This window comes from Henckelia pumila, chromosome 3 (assembly GCF_033568475.1).
Source record: "Henckelia pumila isolate YLH828 chromosome 3, ASM3356847v2, whole genome shotgun sequence".
In the NCBI taxonomy this organism is placed as follows: domain Eukaryota; kingdom Viridiplantae; phylum Streptophyta; class Magnoliopsida; order Lamiales; family Gesneriaceae; genus Henckelia; species Henckelia pumila.
The window spans coordinates 161,942,432-161,964,025 of NC_133122.1; the positions used below are offsets into that span (position 1 = coordinate 161,942,432).

General features: G+C 41.5%; 1 protein-coding gene and 1 long non-coding RNA gene across 2 annotated transcripts; one reads left to right on the forward strand and one right to left on the reverse strand.

The window, feature by feature from the left end:
- Positions 1-283: 283 nt before the first annotated feature.
- LOC140890746 (calcium uniporter protein 5, mitochondrial-like) lies at positions 284-2,277 on the reverse strand. The gene is made up of 2 exons (XM_073298768.1): positions 1,747-2,277; positions 284-1,013 (listed from the first exon to the last, which is right to left on the reverse strand). Exons 1-2 carry the CDS (start codon positions 2,113-2,115, stop codon positions 525-527), a joined length of 858 nt encoding a protein of 285 aa, XP_073154869.1. The 5' UTR covers positions 2,116-2,277; the 3' UTR covers positions 284-524.
- Positions 2,278-2,477: 200 nt separating this feature from the next.
- On the forward strand, positions 2,478-3,866 carry LOC140886431 (uncharacterized). The gene is made up of 3 exons (XR_012151554.1): positions 2,478-2,608; positions 3,276-3,397; positions 3,495-3,866. It is a non-coding gene; the product is annotated as an uncharacterized lncRNA (long non-coding RNA).
- Positions 3,867-21,594: the final 17,728 nt, after the last annotated feature.

The window sequence follows — 21,594 nt, forward strand, 5'->3', positions numbered from 1 at the left end:
ATGAACGCTGGTAAGCATACCGTTTTACGATTGATTCGATCTTATCTCATGGGTATTATCCCATGGGATATGTGGCAAAAGTGTTTAGGAGAATTTTCAAAAATACTTTTCAGTTTAGTGCTTTTTAGAACCTCTCTTGCATACTACCTATACTTCGAAAAAGAAGCCAGAGAAGAAGAGGAGGATGCATGTCCATAATTAATTAAATATACATAGTTATCATGGCGGGTTGTGTGATCTGCTTGCTTGTGCAACCAACTTGCAAGTGGAAGTAAAGCATGACCAATTTGATACGACAAATTTGTATACATTAAAATAATATAGGTGAAATCGGTATCTCAGATTCAATAGCAAATGGTTAGAACCAGTCTACCTTTCAAATTTTCATTTCTACTGAAAAGAAGGCAAAAAAAAAAAGAAAACTTAACTTTGCCTGAGGCGGCCAGCAAGAACTTTGGCGTATACCCTCAGAAAATTAGGAGATTCAACTCAAATCTAAATTAAACAGGTTATTTCTGCAAATATTAGTGGTGACCGTGTAACAGGTCATCAGGTTCTACTTCCACCCCGGTTCTCCTCTTGATAGATGCACATGAATCCACATTCAATTTGCATTTGTTCTGCAATTCCATAAACCTCTGAATATTGAAATTTTGCGTCTTAATCAGCTTCCTCTGCCTTGAGAGGAAGAGCCTTTTAAGCAGATCTTGGTAACTCGGATCTCTTGAAGTCACCAGAAAGTAAGCATAGCCTATGACAATCCCCGTGGCCGTCGTGAAAAATGCAATAGGCTCCATCACATCCCAAGAAAATTCCCAGAATGTAAGACGGAAGAAGAGTCCGACCTGCACCACAGCAAGCCCCAATCCAGTCCACAAGACGCGGCGGACTTGCTTGTGAGCTAGCATATCAATTTCTTCCTTCTTCTCCAGGAGATTCTTGAGCTCATCTTTACATGGGTCATCCTCGGGTAGAAGAGCAAGGGGAACTGCTCTCCTAACAAGATCAACTACCTAAATATAAAACGACAGAAAGAGAAATGAAGCACGTTCTCAATCATATATAATAAATTTGAAATGTAACAACATTCGAAACAGAACTACATTAAAACAATTCAACTACATCACGCTTTCATTTCTATGAATCACGGAAAGCCATGTGTCCTTCATGGTGTTGTTAAACACATAAAGAACACCTTCTTAATCGCCATTCCTTTTTTCACCTTGGAAGTACATATTTTAAGATTATCTAGATGAAAGGCTTCCTTATCTAGCATTTTCCACATTCAAATCGAAACAAAAACAATGGTTAAACACAAGCTCCAGTTTTGCACTTGTGCAGGATCTATTTCCCAATCCGTAGCATTAAAAAACAAAAACATCTACAAAGTTATTCTTCGTCAACCAAATCACATAGCCCAAACAGAACATTTATCCTCTTGCATCAGAAAAGCTACAGAGCAACCAATATTAGCACTACAAACTTTCTTGCCAACATATTATGGCATTGGAGAGTTCCTTAAACCCCCAACCCAATCCAGGTGCACATATCAAGAAAGTAAAATCAAGCTTGCCTCACAGCAACAATCTAGCTTGAACTGTGATTGATTTCATGTCAAGAGATTAGGCATCCTATTTTATATTTTAAAATGTATTAATTTAAATAAAGAATCTGAAATCAAATCAAAGCATATATAAGAAGTAACACCCAACATTGAAATTAAGACGAAAAAGGAGTTTTAGAAACCTTATCGGGATGAAGATACACTTTGTCTCGGAACAGCAATACGACGCCGGCCTCGTCCAAAACCCGAGCGAATGCGGCGGCTTCGGTAGCCGATTTTGCGACACCTAAGGTCTGACAGACGTCCAAGAGCTCCTTGGAGGAGATCACCTCTTTCTCCTCCTTTCCAAGCTTCTCTTTCAGAGCCTCCACATTCACCAGCCTCATCAACCTCTTCGCCTCCGCATATGTCATCGTATTCTCATTACCCGAGCTGCAGAAGCGATGAAATGATGAACCCATGAAACGGAAAGTGGGTCCGCGTCGTCCATAGCCACAAAAAGACGAAGAAAAGGCCTTTTTGAACAGATTCGCGCCGGCATTCCTCCACATGTTCTTTAATTTGTTTAATCGTGGATTTTTCTAGATTATTATGTCATCGGCCATGAAAAAGAAAAGGGTAGAATGGATCTGAAAGAAGAAAAATGCGCTGAAGAAAAGGAAAAATACAAGTGAATATGGGCGCAATCAATCTTTAATATCGGTGGATTTTAAGACCGTTTCGCATGCACAAGTTAGAGATAAAAGAGAGAGAGACGAGTGAATTGGGCGTCTGCGCGTACGTGCGTGTGCATTGCGAGTGTAGGGTTTCTGAATTTTGATTGGAAATACGTTGATTATGTTTAAATTATGGTTAAAAAATATTCATTCCAATGATTCCACAAACCATACTATAGTTGCTCTCCAAATGTCCACCCAACTAAATATTCTCTGTGGAATGTCTAAACACTGATTAGTGTCCCAGCATTTCACCCATTTCAATTTTTTTTTTTAATTTGCTCAAGTGTGCAACGTTGCACGCCTGCATTGCCTCCATTGCTTGAGGGTGAGGCCCATTCTATAATCTTTTCTTTTAATTTTTTACATTTTTTAATATATATATATATATATATATATGCACATTGTAAATACAAATATAATTAGTATAATTATTAATATTAATACCATTCGTAAATCGTATTGGTATATTATCATATAAAATTTTACTATTAAAATAATCATATTAGATAATTGTCAAATTTTGTGTTATACATGTTGTATCAATTATTTTTAAAACTTTGTAAATATTTTATTATAATAAATTTAGCATTTTAAATTAATTGTACTCGTCATTACGAACTAATCGTTATAAAATAAAATTGATAAATTATTTTATTTAAATGAAAAGTAAATAGATAGTGATAAAATGATTGTGGTGCCTAAAAATATTTGGTTGGTGAGATATTTAATTGTTGAGTGTGAGGTATGTGATAGATGATGTGGAATGATTGACCTACAAATATTTGATGAAAATATTTCCATTACTGTGGATGCCTTTATGTTACCTGTCAGTCTTGTAAAATATATATATACACTACTCAAAAAAAATATTATCTTTTTATGTCAAAAAGTATTATTTTTCATTATATATATAATCGGGTGGAACCATTTCACGAATGTAATCATGCTTACAAGAGATTCTTATATTTGGTATGTGTTTGGAGGTGTTTCAGTATATTCTTAGGGTTTTAGCCTTATACTCGATGGTCGGACGATAGCGAAGTGTTACGGGGCTTGTAGCGGAGCTGTGCTTTTGTCAAGGCCTTCGACATCAGTGGGCTGACGATGGACGCAGGTATAGTCCGAGATCACTATTAGTATTAGGGAGTATCTATTAGCTTAGTTAAGGCTTTTAGATCAGTATTAGTGATATGATATTTCTTGGCTTGTAGGCTTGGACTGTAGATACTTGTACATCTAGGTCAGTTGTTGAGGTACGTAAGTACTGACTGAGATTTCCAACGAGTATGAATGCTTATGTGTTGTATATTATGTGTCATGATACATGTTTTACTGTTTTGATATATTATTCTGCATGTGCATATTCATGTTGAGCCGACTCTCCTTCGAGATAGTCTTTGTAGTAAGGTCTTTCAGCCGTACATTTCTTGTTATATTGCCTGACACCGAAAGACGTCGTGTTGACGGGGACTGACGCTACGGTGGTTCGGAAGAGTGTGTGGACCTACCCAACGGAGTTGACCCCAGATGGTACTATATACTCATTGGCGCCCAGACTAAGCAGAAAGTGTGATAACCTGTAACACCCGGTATTTTTAAATACGTAAATCCGCATGCATAATTAGGATATTTAATTATTTAAATTTTAGATTTATGGGTTAAATAATTATGTGAATTATTTGTGCATGATTTAATTTATTTTTTTAAGCATTTAACCCATAATTAGTGATTTTTATGATTTTTAGTATTTTAATTATTTTATCGCGTAGACGGGACCGTGGACGGACGAGATGACAACTTTCTAGCCAATTAATTTCATGAGCTTTTTTAGAGCCCTAAAATATTATTTTGAGTTTTATTATCTCAAAATTTTTAGTATTTAATTTTATATAATTTTAGGAGTCCTTTTTATTCAAAATAAGCCAAAATATTGACTTTTTAGTATTTTTAAAATTCCCTTAATTATGTATTTCGGGATTGTTAAATTTATTATCAGATTTTAATTGTTAGTTAGAGTTTTAAGTTATATATTTTGAATTTAAAAACCCTTATTTATATATTTTAATTATCCTAAAAACCTATTTTTATTAAAATAAAAACTCTAACCTAATCTACCCCAAACCCTTAACCGATTACCCCTCTTAGCCGCCTCCCTCCCTTCCATTCATCATCTTCATCGGCTTCCCACAAGAAAGAACACCATAGCCTTGGTTTTTGAAGGTCCAAGTCGGTTGTCATCGCCCCCGTCGTCCCGGAATCGTCTCACGCTCGTTTTCTCTTCGTTTTTACGATGAAAGGCATGATCCCTTCTTTATTTCTTTGTATTATATCAGTGTATAACGGTGTGTGTGTGTATGCATTGGATTCTTTCAAGAATTTTCAGAAAAACAAGTGTGTTATGGTTTGAGGAGTTCATATTTTCCCATTCTTGTTTCATGTTCACGTTCTTTTGGACATGGATCGATCAAGGGCTGTTGGCTGATGGTTCTTAGGTCTGGTAGGGTCCTTAGAGTCGAGCCATGGCTGGGCTAGGGGCTGGATTGGGCTCGGCCGAACAGGTGAGGGCTGGAAGGGCAGATGGAGGCGCAGCTAGGGTTTCGAGGAAGAGGGTTCGGCTGTTGGCCTGTGGGGTGCATGGGCCGGGGTCATGGGCTAGGTTCGAACCGCCCAGACGTGGGCTACGTCTGGGCTGCGGTGCTCCGGCCAGGGGTGGCCGGAGCAGGGCGGCAGCAGCCCTAGAAGGGCTGCTGCACGCGGCGGCCGAGAAGGAGAGGGGAAGGGGGATCGGGTTTAGGGTTTTAGGTGTGGTCCGGGTCGGGTCAATAGGGTAGTGGGTCGGGTTAAGTGAGTTCGGGTCCAGGTTTGGTGGGCCGGGCTTGAGTTTTTTTATTTTTAAAATATTTTATGGATTAATGGGTTTTTGGGCCAATTAATTAGAAATAAAATTATTTGGACTCCCAAATAATTTTATTTGGGTTTTTAAAATTTTAATTAAGTTAGTCCATTAATTTTATGGGCTTTTGAGCCCATAAAAGTTATTGGGCCAGCCTTTGGGCTTTTGGGCCCATTGGGCCATTTTAAATTGTTTTTGGGCCTAGAATGCTTTAATGGGCTTTAATTATTTAATTGGGCTTAGAATAATTTTATTGGGCTTAAGTATGTTATTGGGCCAGTCTCAGTGTTAATGGGCCAGATTTAAGTAAATGGGCTTGAGTGTTAGGGCCAGCAGTCCAGTACAATCCATGAGAAATTTGCATGTGTCCTGATTATATATTTAATTATTTTTGTGCATTGAAGTTATTTTAATATTTATATGTTAGTAAGAAATTAAATTAAATATATATGAAGGACACACATTTTATTTAAGTACATGCATTCATGAAATAATTTTATGCATAATTAAATGTTTAAGGTTGAACAATAATAAAATATTTTATATTGGAAGTTGAAGTAGTGTGACAATTTAAGGGGGATTCGTCCCCATATGTGAACTATTGAAGGGCAGTTTACTGCCAATTTAAGAGGTGATTCGTCACCGCCACGTACGTTGGTTTCCACGCTGATCAGTATTTAATGTATGATTTAAGGTTACACTACGGATACAACCATGCGATGTTAGAAAATTAATTGCCCAACAATGTTTATGTATTACGTATTTTTATGATATTTAAGTTAATTTAAGTTATGTTTATGTCATGATATTTTAAGCATGCTCATTCATGTATATGTATGTATTAGTATTAAATTGATTTAAATTATTTTAAACCCTTGTTATGTTAGCATGTTGGGCCTCTAGGCTCACTACACTGGTATGGTGCAGGTGAGTACGTTGAGGATGAGGTTGTACCCACCGGAGGCGAGGATATATGAGCGGACATGCAGTGACCCCGTGACGTGATAGTTGTCTGAGTCACATTGCATATTTTATTTATGTCAGCACGTTACACATTTTATATTATTTTTCAGTGGTTGTGAGTTTTGAATATTTTATTGAATATTGTCAGTGCATGCAAACTTTAATCATTTTTCTTATGCAGTATTTTTAATTAAATGTTTGACTCAGATATTTATTTTATTTAAAGAATGAAATTTTTATTTAAGTTATTTATTTATTTTAAATTTTTTTATTCTGTGCATATATGTATGGGCATATATGTACATATTTTATTTAGTAAGTATAAAAAAAAAAAAAAATTCCGCATATTTATTTATTTAATAATTATAGAGTTAGGGTCGTTTCAGTTGGTATCAGAGCACGGTCCTTGGAGGGGTCATTACTGCTATGCGAGCTCAGAAATCCACGCTACCGGTCTGTAAGTTTTAAGTGATTATAGCATGATTTAATTTTTAGAATTTAAGTTAGCATTAATTTTAAACCCCTTAGTTATGCATGGCGATTTACGTAAAGAAATATGTGGTGGTGCAGAATGCCTCCTAAACCGATGAACAGACGTGGGGGATCTCCACCTACACCTCCACCTCCACCTCCGCAGAACCCTCTAGCAGCATTGGAGCAGGCCAATGCGAAAATGATGGCAGGGATTACTGCTCTGTTAGAGCAGCAGGCTACTCGTCCCAGGTTGTCCCATGAGGAGGACGTTGCTGAGAGGTTCCAGAAGAAGGGACCCAAGGAGTTTGTTGGTACCACCGATCCTTTGGTGGCTGAGGGATGGATTCGCTCTCTGGAGTCCATCTTTGCTTATATGGGGATCACCGGCACCGACAGGGTGAACTGTGCGACATACATGCTGAGGGGTGACACAGCGCTTTGGTGGGAGGGTGCTGCCAGGGTAGTTCACCTTCCTACACTGACATGGACAGAGTTTAGGCGTATCTTCTACGCCAAGTACTTCACTGAGGATGTGCGCAGTCGCATGATCCGTGAGTTTATGAGTCTCCGTCAGGGGGACAAGACAGTGGTTGAGTATGTGAGACAGTTCGAGAGGGGCTGTCACTTTGTGCCTCTGATTTCAGATAGTCCACCAGAGAAGTTGAGGCAGTTTGTGGAGGGTTTGAAGGCGGATATCAAGCATGATGTTCGCATGGCAGACGTCCTTACTTATGAGTCTGCAGTCAGTAGAGCCTTGAGTTCCGAGGAGGGTCGGAGAGAGATTTAGAGAGAGCAGCAGGGGAAGAGGCAGTTTCAGGCTGGGTATCAGCGACCATCTTCACAGCCTCCTGCGAAGAAGCAGTTTACAGGGCCGGCTAAGGGCCCGAATCAGCAGCAGAGGCCACAGCAGCAGAGGCCGCAGCAGCAGAGGGGCGGGGCCCCTAATGCCATAGCTTATCCTACTTGCCCGAAGTGTCAGAAGATGCATTCGGGACCTTGTCTATTGGGAGCAGGAGTTTGCTACCACTGTAGGGAGCCAGGGCATCAGATAGCTAACTGCCCGAGGAAGAAGAACACCGCTGGTAGGGTGTTTGTGATGCAGGCCGAGGAGGTAGATCCAGAAACCTCCTTGATCACCGGTATATCTTACCCCTAACATTTTAATAATTTTCCTTTTCGTCTTTAATTTGGAATTTGTTGTTATTTGGGTTATTTAACTGCATGTTAGAATAGGAAGCATGTTTTACTTGTGATTAGAATTAAGAATTAGTAGTAACTCGTTGGGGAAAATTTAGTAGTGGTATGAAACTGTTGGGAATTTTCTGCGTGCAGGGAGAATTCTAGTTGGAGGCAACTCCACGTTTGCGTTGCTAGATTCAGGGTCTACGCATTCGTTTATCTCCCTGGAGTTTATCAGGCGGGTAGGCATCACACCTGAGAGTAGTGACAGTGGGTATGATGTTACTATGCCGTCAGGGCAGATTATTTCTACCTCGAAGGTTATTCGAGGACTGGAGTTAGAGCTGCAGGGACACTCCATTCGAGCAGATGTGGTGGTTTTGCCATTGAGTGGATTCGATTTGATTTTGGGCATGGACTGGTTGACAGTCAATGGAGCTTCGATTGATTTTTGTCGGAGATCAGTGTCAGTGAGACCTACAGTAGGCGACCCGTTCACTTTTCATGCATCTCAGAGTAGTGATATTCCTCAGGTGATATCTCATATTCAGGCGAAGAAGTTGTTGAGACGGGGTTGCCAGGGGTTTCTAGCGAGTATTGTCACGACTTCAGAGCCATCTAGCAGATCATTATCAGAGATAGAGGTGGTTCGTGACTTTCCGGATGTCTTTCCGGAGGATGTTGTAGGAATTCCACCAGTGAGAGATGTGGAGTTCAGCATCGACTTAGTGCCAGACACCGTGCCTATCTCTAAGGCACCGTACAGACTTGCTCCTACCGAGATGAAAGAGTTGAAGGAGCAGATTCAGGAGTTGTTAGAGAAAGGCTTTGTTCGTCCTAGCTTTTCTCCGTGGGGAGCTCCGGTGTTATTTGTGAAGAAGAAGGATGACAGTATGAGACTGTGCATCGATTACCGAGAGCTCAACAGGGTCACAGTGAAGAACAAGTATCCACTGCCGAGGATAGAGGATTTATTTGACCAGTTGCAGGGAGCTTCGGTGTTCTCCAAGATCGACCTGCGATCTGGTTATCATCAGTTGCGTGTTAGAGATGCAGATGTGTCCAAGACTGCTTTCAGGACACGATATGGGCATTACGAGTTCTTAGTGATGCCATTTGGGATGACCAATGCTCCAGCGGTTTTCATGGATCTCATGAACTGAGTCTTTCAGCCGTATCTAGATCAGTTCATCATAGTTTTCATTGATGATATCTTGATCTATTCTAGGAGCATCGAGGAGCATAGACAGCATCTTCAGACAGCCTTGCAGACTTTGAGGGAGCATCGTTTGTATGCAAAGTTCAGCAAGTGCGAGTTTTGGCTTGAGCAGGTGGCATTTCTTGGCCACATTATTTCGAGAGATGGGATTGCAGTTGATCAGTCTAAGGTTGAGGCAGTGCAGAATTGGGGTATTCCGAAGAATGCTTCAGAGATTCGCAGTTTCTTGGGTTTGGCAGGATATTATAGGAAGTTCATCAAGGGTTTTTACTCTATTGCAGTACCCTTGACTTCCTTGACCAAGAAGAATGCAAAGTTTATCTGGAGTTCAGACTGTCAGAGGAGCTTCGATCAGCTGAAGGAAGCACTCACTACTGCACCAGTGTTAGCGATGACAGTACCACACGAGGAGTTAGTGGTGTACACCGATGTGTCTAAACTGGGTTTAGGCGCAGTACTTATGCAGTGTGGTAGGGTTATTGCGTATGCGTCGAGGCAGCTGAAGATTCATGAGCAGAATTATCCGACGCATGACTTGGAGTTAGCAGCAGTGGTTTTCGCTTTGAAAATCTGGAGGCACTATCTGTATGGAGAGAAGTGCAAGATTTTCACAGACCACAAGAGTCTCAAGTACTTCTTCACACAGAAGGAGTTGAACATGAGACAACGCAGATGGTTGGAGTTGGTGAAGGACTATGACTGTGACATTAGCTACCATCCGGGTAAAGCTAATGTAGTGGTCGATGCTTTGAGTCGGAAGTCGTCAGTGGTATCATGTTTGACCGTACAGTTACCACTACAGAGCGAGATTCGGAGATTTGACTTGGAGTGTTATCCGAGTGGCCATGCACCGAGCTTGTCAGTGTTGACGGTGCAGCCAGTTCTGCGAGATCGGATTAGGGAGGGACAGTCTACTGATGAGGAGTTGCAGCGATGGAGACAGAGAGATGAGGCTAGAGGTAACCTCTTGTATACAGTGGAGGATGGTATCGTTCAGTACCATGGTAGGATGTGGGTACCGAACGTCGATCAATTGAGAGCTGAGATTTTAGCAGAGGCTCACACATCTCCGTACTCCATTCACCCCGGAAGTACGAAGATGTACAAAGATTTGCAGCTATTGTATTGGTGGCCCGGGATGAAGAGTGACATCGGGAGAGTGGTGTCAGAGTGCTTGACTTGTCAGCAAGTCAAGGCAGAGCATCAGCGTCCAGCAGGACTTCTTAGACCTCTTCCTATTCCGGAATGGAAATGGAAGAATATTACGATGGACTTTGTGGTTGGCTTACCGAGGAGTGCCAGAGGTTGCACAGCGATTTGGGTGATTGTGGATAGACTCACCAAGTCAGCTCATTTCTTGCCGGTGAGGACTACTTATTCTTTGACACAGTATGCAGAGCTTTACATCAGAGAGATTGTTAGACTGCATGGCATACCAGTGTCTATTGTGTCAGACAGAGATCCGAGATTCACATCTGCGTTTTGGAAGAGTCTGCACACGGCTTTGGGGACGAGGCTTTTGTTCAGTACAACATTTCATCCCCAGACAGATGGTCAGTCTGAGAGGGTGATCCAGGTTCTCGAGGATCTTCTGAGAGCTTGTGTCATTGATTTTCGGGGCTCTTGGGAGACTAGACTGCCATTAATGAAGTTTACCTATAACAACAGTTTTCAGTCGTCTATAGGTATGGCTCCTTATGCAGCATTGTATGGGAGGAGATGCAGATCTCCTGTGCATTGGGATGAGGTTGGTGAGCGGATTTTACTGGGTCCTGAGATTGTGCAGCAGACAGCTGACATTGTGACTCAGATTCGAGATCGGATGAGGACTGCTCAGAGCCGGCAGAAGAGTTATGCAGATGCCAGACGACAAGATTTGGAGTTCGCTGTAGGTGATCACGTATTCCTGAAGGTGTCACCGATGAAGGGAGTAGTGCATTTTGGCCGGAGAGGCAAGCTTAATCCGAGGTATATAGGGCCATTCGAGATCTTGGAGAGAGTTGGCACGTTGGCCTACCGTTTAGCTCTACCACCAGGGCTAGCGGCAGTGCACAACGTTTTCCATGTATCCATGCTTCGGAGATATGTCACCAACCCGTCGCATGTGTTGGATTTCGAGCCCTTGCAGTTGCCACCAGATCTAGTGTATGAGGATAGGCCAGTGCGGATCTTGGCAAGGGAGGAGCGGAGGCTTAGGACGCGGGTCATACCGATGGTCAGAGTCCAGTGGCTGAATCACTCAGAGGAGGAAGCTACTTGGGAGACCGAGGCAGACATGAGGACTCGCTACCCGGAGTTGTTCGGGTAAGTACTTTAATTTCGAGGACGAAATTCAATTTAAGGGGGGGAGAATTGTAACACCCGGTATTTTTAAATACGTAAATCCGCATGCATAATTAGGATATTTAATTATTTAAATTTTAGATTTATGGGTTAAATAATTATGTGAATTATTTGTGCATGATTTAATTTATTTTTTTAAGCATTTAACCCATAATTAGTGATTTTTATGATTTTTAGTATTTTAATTATTTTATCGCGTAGACGGGACCGTGGACGGACGAGATGACAACTTTCTAGCCAATTAATTTCATGAGCCTTTTTAGAGCCCTAAAATATTATTTTGAGTTTTATTATCTCAAAATTTTTAGTATTTAATTTTATATAATTTTAGGAGTCCTTTTTATTCAAAATAAGCCAAAATATTGACTTTTTAGTATTTTTAAAATTCCCTTAATTATGTATTTCGGGATTGTTAAATTTATTATCAGATTTTAATTGTTAGTTAGAGTTTTAAGTTATATATTTTGAATTTAAAAACCCTTATTTATATATTTTAATTATCCTAAAAACCTATTTTTATTAAAATAAAAACTCTAACCTAATCTACCCCAAACCCTTAACCGATTACCCCTCTTAGCCGCCTCCCTCCCTTCCATTCATCATCTTCATCGGCTTCCCACAAGAAAGAACACCATAGCCTCGGTTTTTGAAGGTCCAAGTCGGTTGTCATCGCCCCCGTCGTCCCGGAATCGTCTTACGCTCGTTTTCTCTTTGTTTTTACGGTGAAAGGCATGATCCCTTCTTTATTTCTTTGTATTATATCAGTGTATAACGGTGTGTGTGTGTATGCATTGGATTCTTTCAAGAATTTTCAGAAAAACAAGTGTGTTATGGTTTGAGGAGTTCATATTTTCCCATTCTTGTTTCATGTTCAGGTTCTTTTGGACATGGATCGGTCAAGGGCTGTTGGCTGATGGTTCTTAGGTCTGGTAGGGTCCTTAGAGTCGAGCCATGGCTGGGCTAGGGGCTGGATTGGGCTCGGCCGAACAGGTGAGGGCTGGAAGGGCAGATGGAGGCGCAGCTAGGGTTTCGAGGAAGAGGGTTCGGTTGTTGGCCTGTGGGGTGCATGGGCCGGGGTCATGGGCTAGGTTCGAACCGCCCAGACGTGGGCTACGTCTGGGCGGCGGGGCTCCGGCCAGGGGTGGACGGAGCAGGGCGGCAGCAGCCCTAGAAGGGCTGCTGCACGCGGCGGCCGAGAAGGAGAGGGGAAGGGGGATCGGGTTTAGGGTTTTAGGTGTGGTCCGGGTCGGGTCAGTAGGATAGTGGGTCGGGTTAAGTGAGTCCGGGTCCGGGTTTGGTGGGCCGGGCTCGAGTCTTTTTATTTTTAAAATATTTTATGAATTAATGGGTTTTTGGGCCAATTAATTAGAAATAAAATTATTTGGACTCCCAAATAATTTTATTTGGGTTTTTAAAATTTTAATTAAGTTAGTCCATTAATTTTATGGGCTTTTGAGCCCATAAAAGTTATTGGGCCAGCCTTTGGGCTTTTGGGCCCATTGGGCCATTTTAAGTTGTTTTTGGGCCTAGAATGCTTTAATGGGCTTTAATTATTTAATTGGGCTTAGAATAATTTAATTGGGCTTAAGTATGTTATTGGGCCAGTCTCAGTGCTAATGGGCCAGATTTAAGTAAATGGGCTTGAGTGTTAGGGCCAGCAGTCCAGTACAATCCATGAGAAATTTGCATGTGTCCTGATTATATATTTAATTATTTTTGTGCATTGAATTTATTTTAATATTTATATGTTAGTAAGAAATTAAATTAAATATATATGAAGGACACACATTTTATTTAAGTACATGCATTCATGAAATAATTTTATGCATAATTAAATGTTTAAGGTTGAGCAATAATAAAATATTTTATGTTGCAAGTTGAAGTAGTGTGACAATTTAAGGGGGATTCGTCCCCATATGTGAACTATTGAAGGGCAGTTTACTGCCAATTTAAGAGGTGATTCGTCACCGCCACGTACGTTGGTTTCCACGCAGATCAGTATTTAATGTATGATTTAAGGTTACACTACGGATACAACCATGCGATGTTAAAAAATTAATTGCCCAACAATGTTTATGTATTACGTATTTTTATGATATTTAAGTTAATTTAAGTTATGTTTATGTCATGATATTTTAAGCATGCTCATTCATGTATATGTATGTATTAGTATTAAATTGATTTAAATTATTTTAAACCCTTGTTATGTTAGCATGTTGGGCCTCTAGGCTCACTACACTGGTATGGTGCAGGTGAGTACGTTGAGGATGAGGTTGTACCCACCGGAGGCGAGGATGTATGAGCGGACATGCAGTGACCCCGTGACCGTGATAGTTGTCTGAGTCACATTGCATATTTTATTTATGTCAGCACGTTACACATTTTATATTATTTTTCAGTGGTTGTGAGTTTTGAATATTTTATTGAATATTGTCAGTGCATGCAAACTTTAATAATTTTTTCTTATGCAGTATTTTTAATTAAATGTTTGACTCAGATATTTATTTTATTTAAAGATTGAAATTTTTATTTAAGTTATTTATTTATTTATTTATTTTAAATCTTTTTATTCTGTGCATATATGTATGGGCATATATGTACATATTTTATTTAGTAAGTATAAAAAAAAAAAAATTCCGCATATTTATTTATTTAATAATTATAGAGTTAGGGTCGTTTCATAACCCAGTACCCAGTCATATGCAGGCATCATATTATATTTGTATACTCGTGCTTATCATAGTGAGCATAGTCGCTCACGTCCATGTTGTTGTGTTTTCTTGGATACCCTATTCGACGGGATATGTATACATGTGGACCAAGAACAAAATCAGTGGTTAGTCGGTGGCCAGGGCTTAATAGCGGGGGGGGGGGGGGGGGGTCGCCGGTGGTTTTTAGATTAAACATTTAATTGGTACTTATTGATTTTCACCTTAGATTGTATTATTTTCCGTAGTAACTCTGATTAAGTTTTTTTATTATTGTTATTGTATGCTTAAGACTCTTGTTAGTAGGTGATCCGGGTCGGGTCACTAAAAGAAGTGTGTTAAATTATAATTTGTACGATACAGTCTTTGCGGACGATCTCGTATTCATACGTTATATTATAATTTTATTCGTGCACTTGCGATAATTTCAAGCGTAAAGGGTTTACTCATTTTATAGATTTTACAGTGCAAGAAAAGCTCGATCAGTATCCTTTCATGCTCAATCGTGAGCTTAGCAATCTCTTTCATCAGACTAATTTTCTCAACTGATTCTTCCAACTGGGCTCAGTTGATGTGTCCGGTAGATCCTCTTGCTTTGCTTTGACTTCCTCATATGACAAGGACAATCTGTGGTACTCATTTATCATTTCATGCAATGCATTCACCAAATATTCTCGTGTAAAATCACTAGAGACAAAATCAAATACCTGCTCACTTGTGGATTCTTGATCATCATTGGCCATCAGGAATTTGATCTCCTCATCATAACTGAAGCTACTTGATGTTTTTTATTTAGATGACTCACTATCAGAATCTGCCCATTTAGCTTTTCTTTCTTCGTCAATCAGCAACTTGTGCCTCTTCTTTTGGTGCTTCTTTTCTTCTTTGGGCTTTCTTCTCCTCTCATAAGGCTTCTTTCCCTTCTTGAATGATTTTTTCTCATCTTTCTTCGATTTGGTGCAGTCAGCAATGAATTGGCCAGTCTTTCCACAGCTGTAGCATGCATTTGACTCGTCATTTGAGTCTTTCTTCGGGAAATTTATTTTATATGACCCCCTTCATTTTTTCTTATAAACTTCCCAAACATCTTCACAAATAATGACATGGCATCATTAATCAGTTGTTCAACAGTCTTCTCAACTGAACATGATGAGTCTAACTTAACTACTTCAAGAGCTTTAGTAACTGTGGTGGTCGGCTGATCACCCTCCCTAATTTGTAGCTCAAACTCATAAGCCTTCAAATCCGCAAATAAGTCATGCAGTTTCAGTTTATTGAGATCTTTTGGCTCCTTCATTGGCATGGTCTTAACATCCCATTATTTGGGAAAACCTCTCATCACCTTCCATATGATTTCCAGGTTTGGATATACTTTTTTGAGTGTATTCAATTCAATGACTATACTGCTGACACGCTCATCAAATTCCGTCATTATTTCACCTTGCTTCATTTTGATATTATCAAATTTCTGAGTGGCCACTGATGTCTTGTTCTCTTTCGTCTGCTCATTTCCTTCACATAGCTGGATCAGTTTCTGCCAAATATCCTTTTCAGTCTTGCACATTTTTATTTTATTGAACGTGTTTTTATCCAAGGTCTTGTAAAGAATATCCTTTGCTACATTTTCCAGATTGGCTTTCTTCTTATCTTCAGTAGTTCATTTGCTTCTTGTATTCTCAATTATTTGTGGTGCTCCACCATTGACTGCAATAGCGGTGTTGGCTTTAGTAATGGTCATGGTCCGTCAGTGATCACGAACCACATGTCTCCGTCCTATGCTGCAAGATGATCTTGAATCCTGATTTTACAATCATCAAAAAAAATTTAGAACATCGGGATTTTGCTGAAGGATGCCATCTTAAAGTATGTGTTCAAAGCAAGAAAGAACATTGCTCTGATATTACTTGTTGGGATCGGTAAGGGTGTGTAGAGGGGGGAAGAATACACAATTGAACTTTTTTGCTACAAAAAAAAAAATTAGTTCAGTTGAGGTGTCAGCTAAACCATCGTTCTTCCTTGGTTGTCGATGTCAGCTAACCAACAAGATAGTTGTGCGGAATTAGGTAAACTGACAGATTTGAACACTTAAATTATGGCTTGACTGTAGGTAAAATAACACAAGAAAATGTTTATGGATGTTCGGAAAATTAAACACTCCTACTTCACCCCTTATTCCAATATGTGGAAGGTTTACATTAGAAGACTTTATGAATTACAACAATTTGTAAGACCCCGATTCAGTTAGGAATTATACAATACCTCAACTTAAAGTCCTAGTTGATTGGTGTAGTGACCCTTACCCGGATCACCTACTAAACAGAACTTAGGCATGCAATTAACTTTAATCAAAATAGATATCAGAATAAAACTGCAGAATCCATAGACATTATACAATCCCAAGTAAAGGAATCTGTAAATACCCAAATATTATACAACCAGATTGAATAGTTGTATCAATCCAAATAACAACAAAATAAAACCTAGGCGAAGCTCCAGCTGGCCAACCACTGCCTAGCCCCTCTTGGATCCACCCGCCTCGTCCAATCGCAAACCTGCCTCATGGAATAGGGTGTCCAGAAACACAGAGTACAAGACGTGAGCATAAAACGCTCAGTACGAGAGTATGAGTATACATGCATGCAAAGTGAACTCCCTATAACTCGAGGTCAAGGATCAGATAACAGAGACAGACCGGACCCTGGTATGTAGCACGCTGTGCCGTCGCTTCAGGAGGTGGCTCCCATACCATAATACCAGTGGATATGCCGAACCCAAATCGATGGAAGTCCAACCACTAACAGGATAGGGAAAAACCCTACTAACAGACATCTCGAAGAAGATAGCTCAGTATGCAAATGAATGCAGCATAAATCAATGACATAAACCATGCAGTCACATAATACATGCATACTAAGTCAGGATATCTCGAACAGTACTTTCGTACCTCAAATCAGTGCAAGCTCTACCAACTCTAGGTCCACGCCTATAGTCTGCTTTACACTGTCAAATGATACTACTATCATCATAGTGTTCTAAAAGCCTTAACTAAGCTATTGCATACTCCTAAATATTTATAGAAAGCAAAAGCTATACCTTCGTCCGTCGTTAGCCCTTTGATGTCGAGTGCCTCAAAACTAGGCCACAGCTCAGCTACGATGCCTGGATCGCTATGCCACTTCCGGATTCCCCACGGGACGCCTAGAATTCCCTAGATCTGAGTTAGAAGGCTAAGGAATTGAGAGAGAATAGATGAATTGGTGCACTCAAATGTGAGCTCGGCACCCCCTATTTATAGACGACGATCGGAACCTCCGTTCCTCGATCGGAACGTCCGATCACGATCGGAACGTCCGATCCCGACATCGGAGCTTCCGATCTCGCTTATCTGCCACGTGTCAAAATCTCACTGGTTGACTTCAGATAGGGGTGATCGGAACTTCCGATCCTGCCACACGCCATGCCTGACATAATTCGATCGGAGCTTCCGATCGCTCCTTCGGAGCTTCCGATCTTGTTCGGAGCTTCCGATCCTGCTTTCGGAGCTTCCAAACCCTTACCAAGTAATTATGATTAATTCCTTAATCACTGATTTTGGTTACGGGCTACTACATTTTCCCCCACTTAAGATATTTCATCCTCGAAATCAAATCTTAAGTACCGAATGCAATACAGAAATCAGAAACATTCTTTATTCAAATCAAACGTTTACAGAGTTTGCAACTGAATACAACTTAAGAATGAAATCAAAACAACTCAGGATGGTCTTCACGCATCCTGTCCTCAAGCTCCCAAGTAGCTTCCTCAGTGCCTCGGCGCTGCCACTGAACTAAAACCAGAGGAATGACTTTGTTTTGCAAAACCTTATCCTTATAATCCAGGATACGAATAGGTTTCTCAACATAGGTCAAATCCTTGCTCACCTGAACCTCAGACCGCTGCAGAATATGAGACTCATCCGCCACATATCGTCGCAACAGAGATACGTGAAACACTTCGTGAATACTGGAAAGATGCGGTGGCAAAGCTAGTCGATAATCCAAATCGCCAATGCTTTCCAAAATCTCAAACAGACCGATAAATCTGGGAGACAACTTGCCCTTAAGGCCAAATCTGAGAATTTTGCGAAAAGGTGACACTCTCAAAAACACTTTCTCCCCGACATCGAACTGCAAAGACCTACCTTGGTGTTAGCATAGCTGTCCTGATGATCCTTTGCAGTCTTAATCCGTTTCTTGATCTAATCAACAATGTCTATCGCCTGCTGGATAAACTCCGGCCCCTCAGCCTGTCTCTCCCCCACTTCTTCCCAGAAGAGTGGAGTACGACAACATCGTCCGTACAACGCCTCAAAAGGTGCCATCCCAATACTAGTATGATAGCTGTTGTTGTACGCGAACTCGATCAATGACAAATGATCCTGCCAGGCTGAACCAAAGTCCATGACGCACGCTCTAAGCATATCCTCCAAAGTATGGATAATGTACTCTGACTGACCATCAGTCTCTGGATGATAAGCAGTACTCAAACTGAGAGTAGTACCCATCGCACGCTGAACACTCCCCCAGAATCTAGAAGTAAACCTGGTGTCCCGATCGCTGACTATGCTCACAGGCACTCCATGAAGTCGAACGATCTCCTGAATGTACAACCGAGCCATACGATCCACATTGTACTCCAGGCTATAGGCAATGAAATGCGCTGACTTGGTGAGTCGGTCCACCACAACCCAGATAGCATCACAGTTCCTCGGGGATACCGGCAAATGGGTCACAAAGTCCATTGTGATAAACTCTCATTTCCATTCAGGAATAGGCAGACTGTGAAGCAATCCTCCAGGTCGTCGGTACTCTGCCTTGACCTGTTGACACACCAAACATCTTGAAACAAACTGATAAACTTGTACATCTTGTTGCTCCCAGGATGAATACTCAAATTAGTGTGATGCGCCTGAGACAAAATCTCCTCTCGCAACTCTACATCCTGCGGAATCACAAGCCTACCAGACAAACACAGAAAGCCATCTGACTGATAATGAAATCCAGATGAGCTACCCTCGTTAGCTAGACGAGCTAAACGCTGGGTATTCGAATCAGACATCTGCGCATCTCGAATCCGCGAATACAAAGCTGGCTCAGATAATATCGCAACCATCTGGATACTCTGCTTACCTTTCTTATGTTTGAAAATATATCCCGAAGTACAACAGTCACTGATCGCACTGGACATCGAACAAGTCTGAAGTGCGGATAGTCGCACCTTGCGACTCAATGCATCAGCGGTGAGATTTGCAGCTCCCGGATGGTACTTAATCTCGCAATCATAGTCCTTAAGCAAGTCCATCCAACGTCTCTGCCTCATGTTCAACTCCGCCTGAGTGAACAAATACTTGAGACTCTTATGGTCGGTGAAGATCTCAAATTTTTCGCCATACAGATAATGACGCAAGATCTTCAAAGCGAACACAATGGCTGCTAACTCCAAATCATGGACTGGGTAGTTGTCCTCATGAAGCTTCAGCTATCTAGAAGCGTATGCGATCACATGTCCATTCTGAGTCAGGACACAACCTAACCCCTGAAGAGAAGCATCAGTGTACACCACATACCCTCCAGATCTTGACGGTAATGCCAACACCGGCGCAGAAGTCAACCGCCGTCGAAGCTCACAGAAGTTCTCCTCACACTCGGAGGACCACTCGAAATCCACACCCTTGCGGGTAAGCTGCGTCAAAGGTCGAGCTAACTGAGAGAAGTTCAGAATGAAGCGACGATAATACCCTGCTAGACCCAGAAAACTACGGATCTCAGCAACTGTCGTCGGACGCGACCAATTAAGCACCGCCTCAATCTTGCTTGGATCAACAGAAATCCCCTCCCTGGATATGATATGGCCAAGAAAGACCACTCGATCCATCCAGAACTCACACTTGCTCAGCTTGGCGTACAACTGCTCATCCCGAAGAGTCTACAGTACCAACCAGAAGTGAGAAACATGCTCTTCCTTATTACGCAAATACACCAAGATGTCATCAATGAAGACCACGACAAACTTGTCCAAATACTCCCAGAAGACACGGTTCATCAGATCCATGAATATAGCCGGCACATTAGTCAAACCAAATGGCATCACTAGAAACTCGTAATGCCCATAGCGAGTACGAAATGCAGTCTTGGCTACGTCCTGATCTCGGACTCTCAACTGATGATACCCAGATCTCAAGTCAATCTTGGAGTAAACTGAAGTGCCCTGTAGCTGATCAAACAAGTCATCAATACGAGGCAAAGGATACTTGTTCTTCACAGTGATTCGATTCTGCTGCCGATAGTCAATGCACAGCCGCATCGACCCATCCTTCTTCTTTACAAAGAGAACAGGAGCTCCCCAAGGAGATACACTAGGACGAATGTACCCCTTGTCCAAAAGATCCTGTAGCTGTTTCTTCAACTTACGCATCTCTGATGGAACCAGACGATACGGTGCTCGAGAAATAGGCGAAGTACCCGGCATCAACTCTATGCCAAACTCGACTTCCCTAACAGGAGGAAGACCCGGAATCTCATCAGGAAATACATCTGGAAATTCATCCACAACAGGAATACTCTCTATCCCAATACTCTCAGCGGACAAATCAACTGCATAGATAAGGTAGCCTTCCCCGCCAGACTCTAGAGCTCGATAGGCTCTCAAAGCAGATACCAGTGGCATTGGGGGTCGCGCTCCCTTACCATAGAAAAACTAGCTATCACTCCCCTCCGGATGAAAGCGTACTAATCTCTGATAGCAGTCCACTGAAGCTTGATAGGTAGTCAACATATCTATTCCCAGAATGCAATCAAAGTCGTCCATCGCAAGGACCATGAGATTCGCTAACAGAATGTTCCCCTAGAACTCTAAAGGGCAACCCATCACTAGACGCTTAGCCAAAGCAGATTAGCCCGTCGGGGTAGAAACAGACATCACTACGTCTAGTGCAATGCATGGTAACTTATGCCTCTTAACAAAACGTGCAGAAATGAAGGAATGAGATGCACCAGTGTCAATAAGTACAAGAGCAGGTATACCATAAAGCATAAATGTACCTGCGATGACTTTCTCATTCTCCTCCACTGCCTGATCATGCCTCAAGGCAAACACCTGGCCAGAAGCTCGTGGCCTCAAATGAAAACTCCCAGCAGGCTGTCCCTGCGACCTCTGCTGAACGGTGGCCTGAGAACCAGATCCTGAACCAAAACCAGAACCGCCTCCCCCAGATAGTGGACAATCCCTCCGGATATGACCAGTCTCTCCACAACGGAAAAAGCTCCAGAAGCTCTACGACACTTGTCGGATGGATGGTTCTTCCCACAGTGATCACACTTGTCCTTCTTTCCAAAACGAACAACACCAGCAGAGCCAGAGGAAGAAGAAGTAGATCCAGACTTCTTGAAAGATTGGGCACGGGGACCCAAAGAACTAGCAGGTCTCGACTGAGAGAAAGACCTGTTCCGCCGAATGCTGTCCTCTGCCTGGTGACAACGGCTCACCAAACCCTC

Coding starts and splice junctions, on each gene's coding strand:
- LOC140890746 (XM_073298768.1), bottom strand. CDS start 2,115: ATGTGGAGGAATGCCGGCGCGAATCTGTTCAAAAAGGCCTTTTCTTCG. Junction 1,014..1,746: donor TGTATCTTCATCCCGATAAG/GTTTCTAAAACT, acceptor TTTTATATTTAG/GTAGTTGATCTTGTTAGGAG.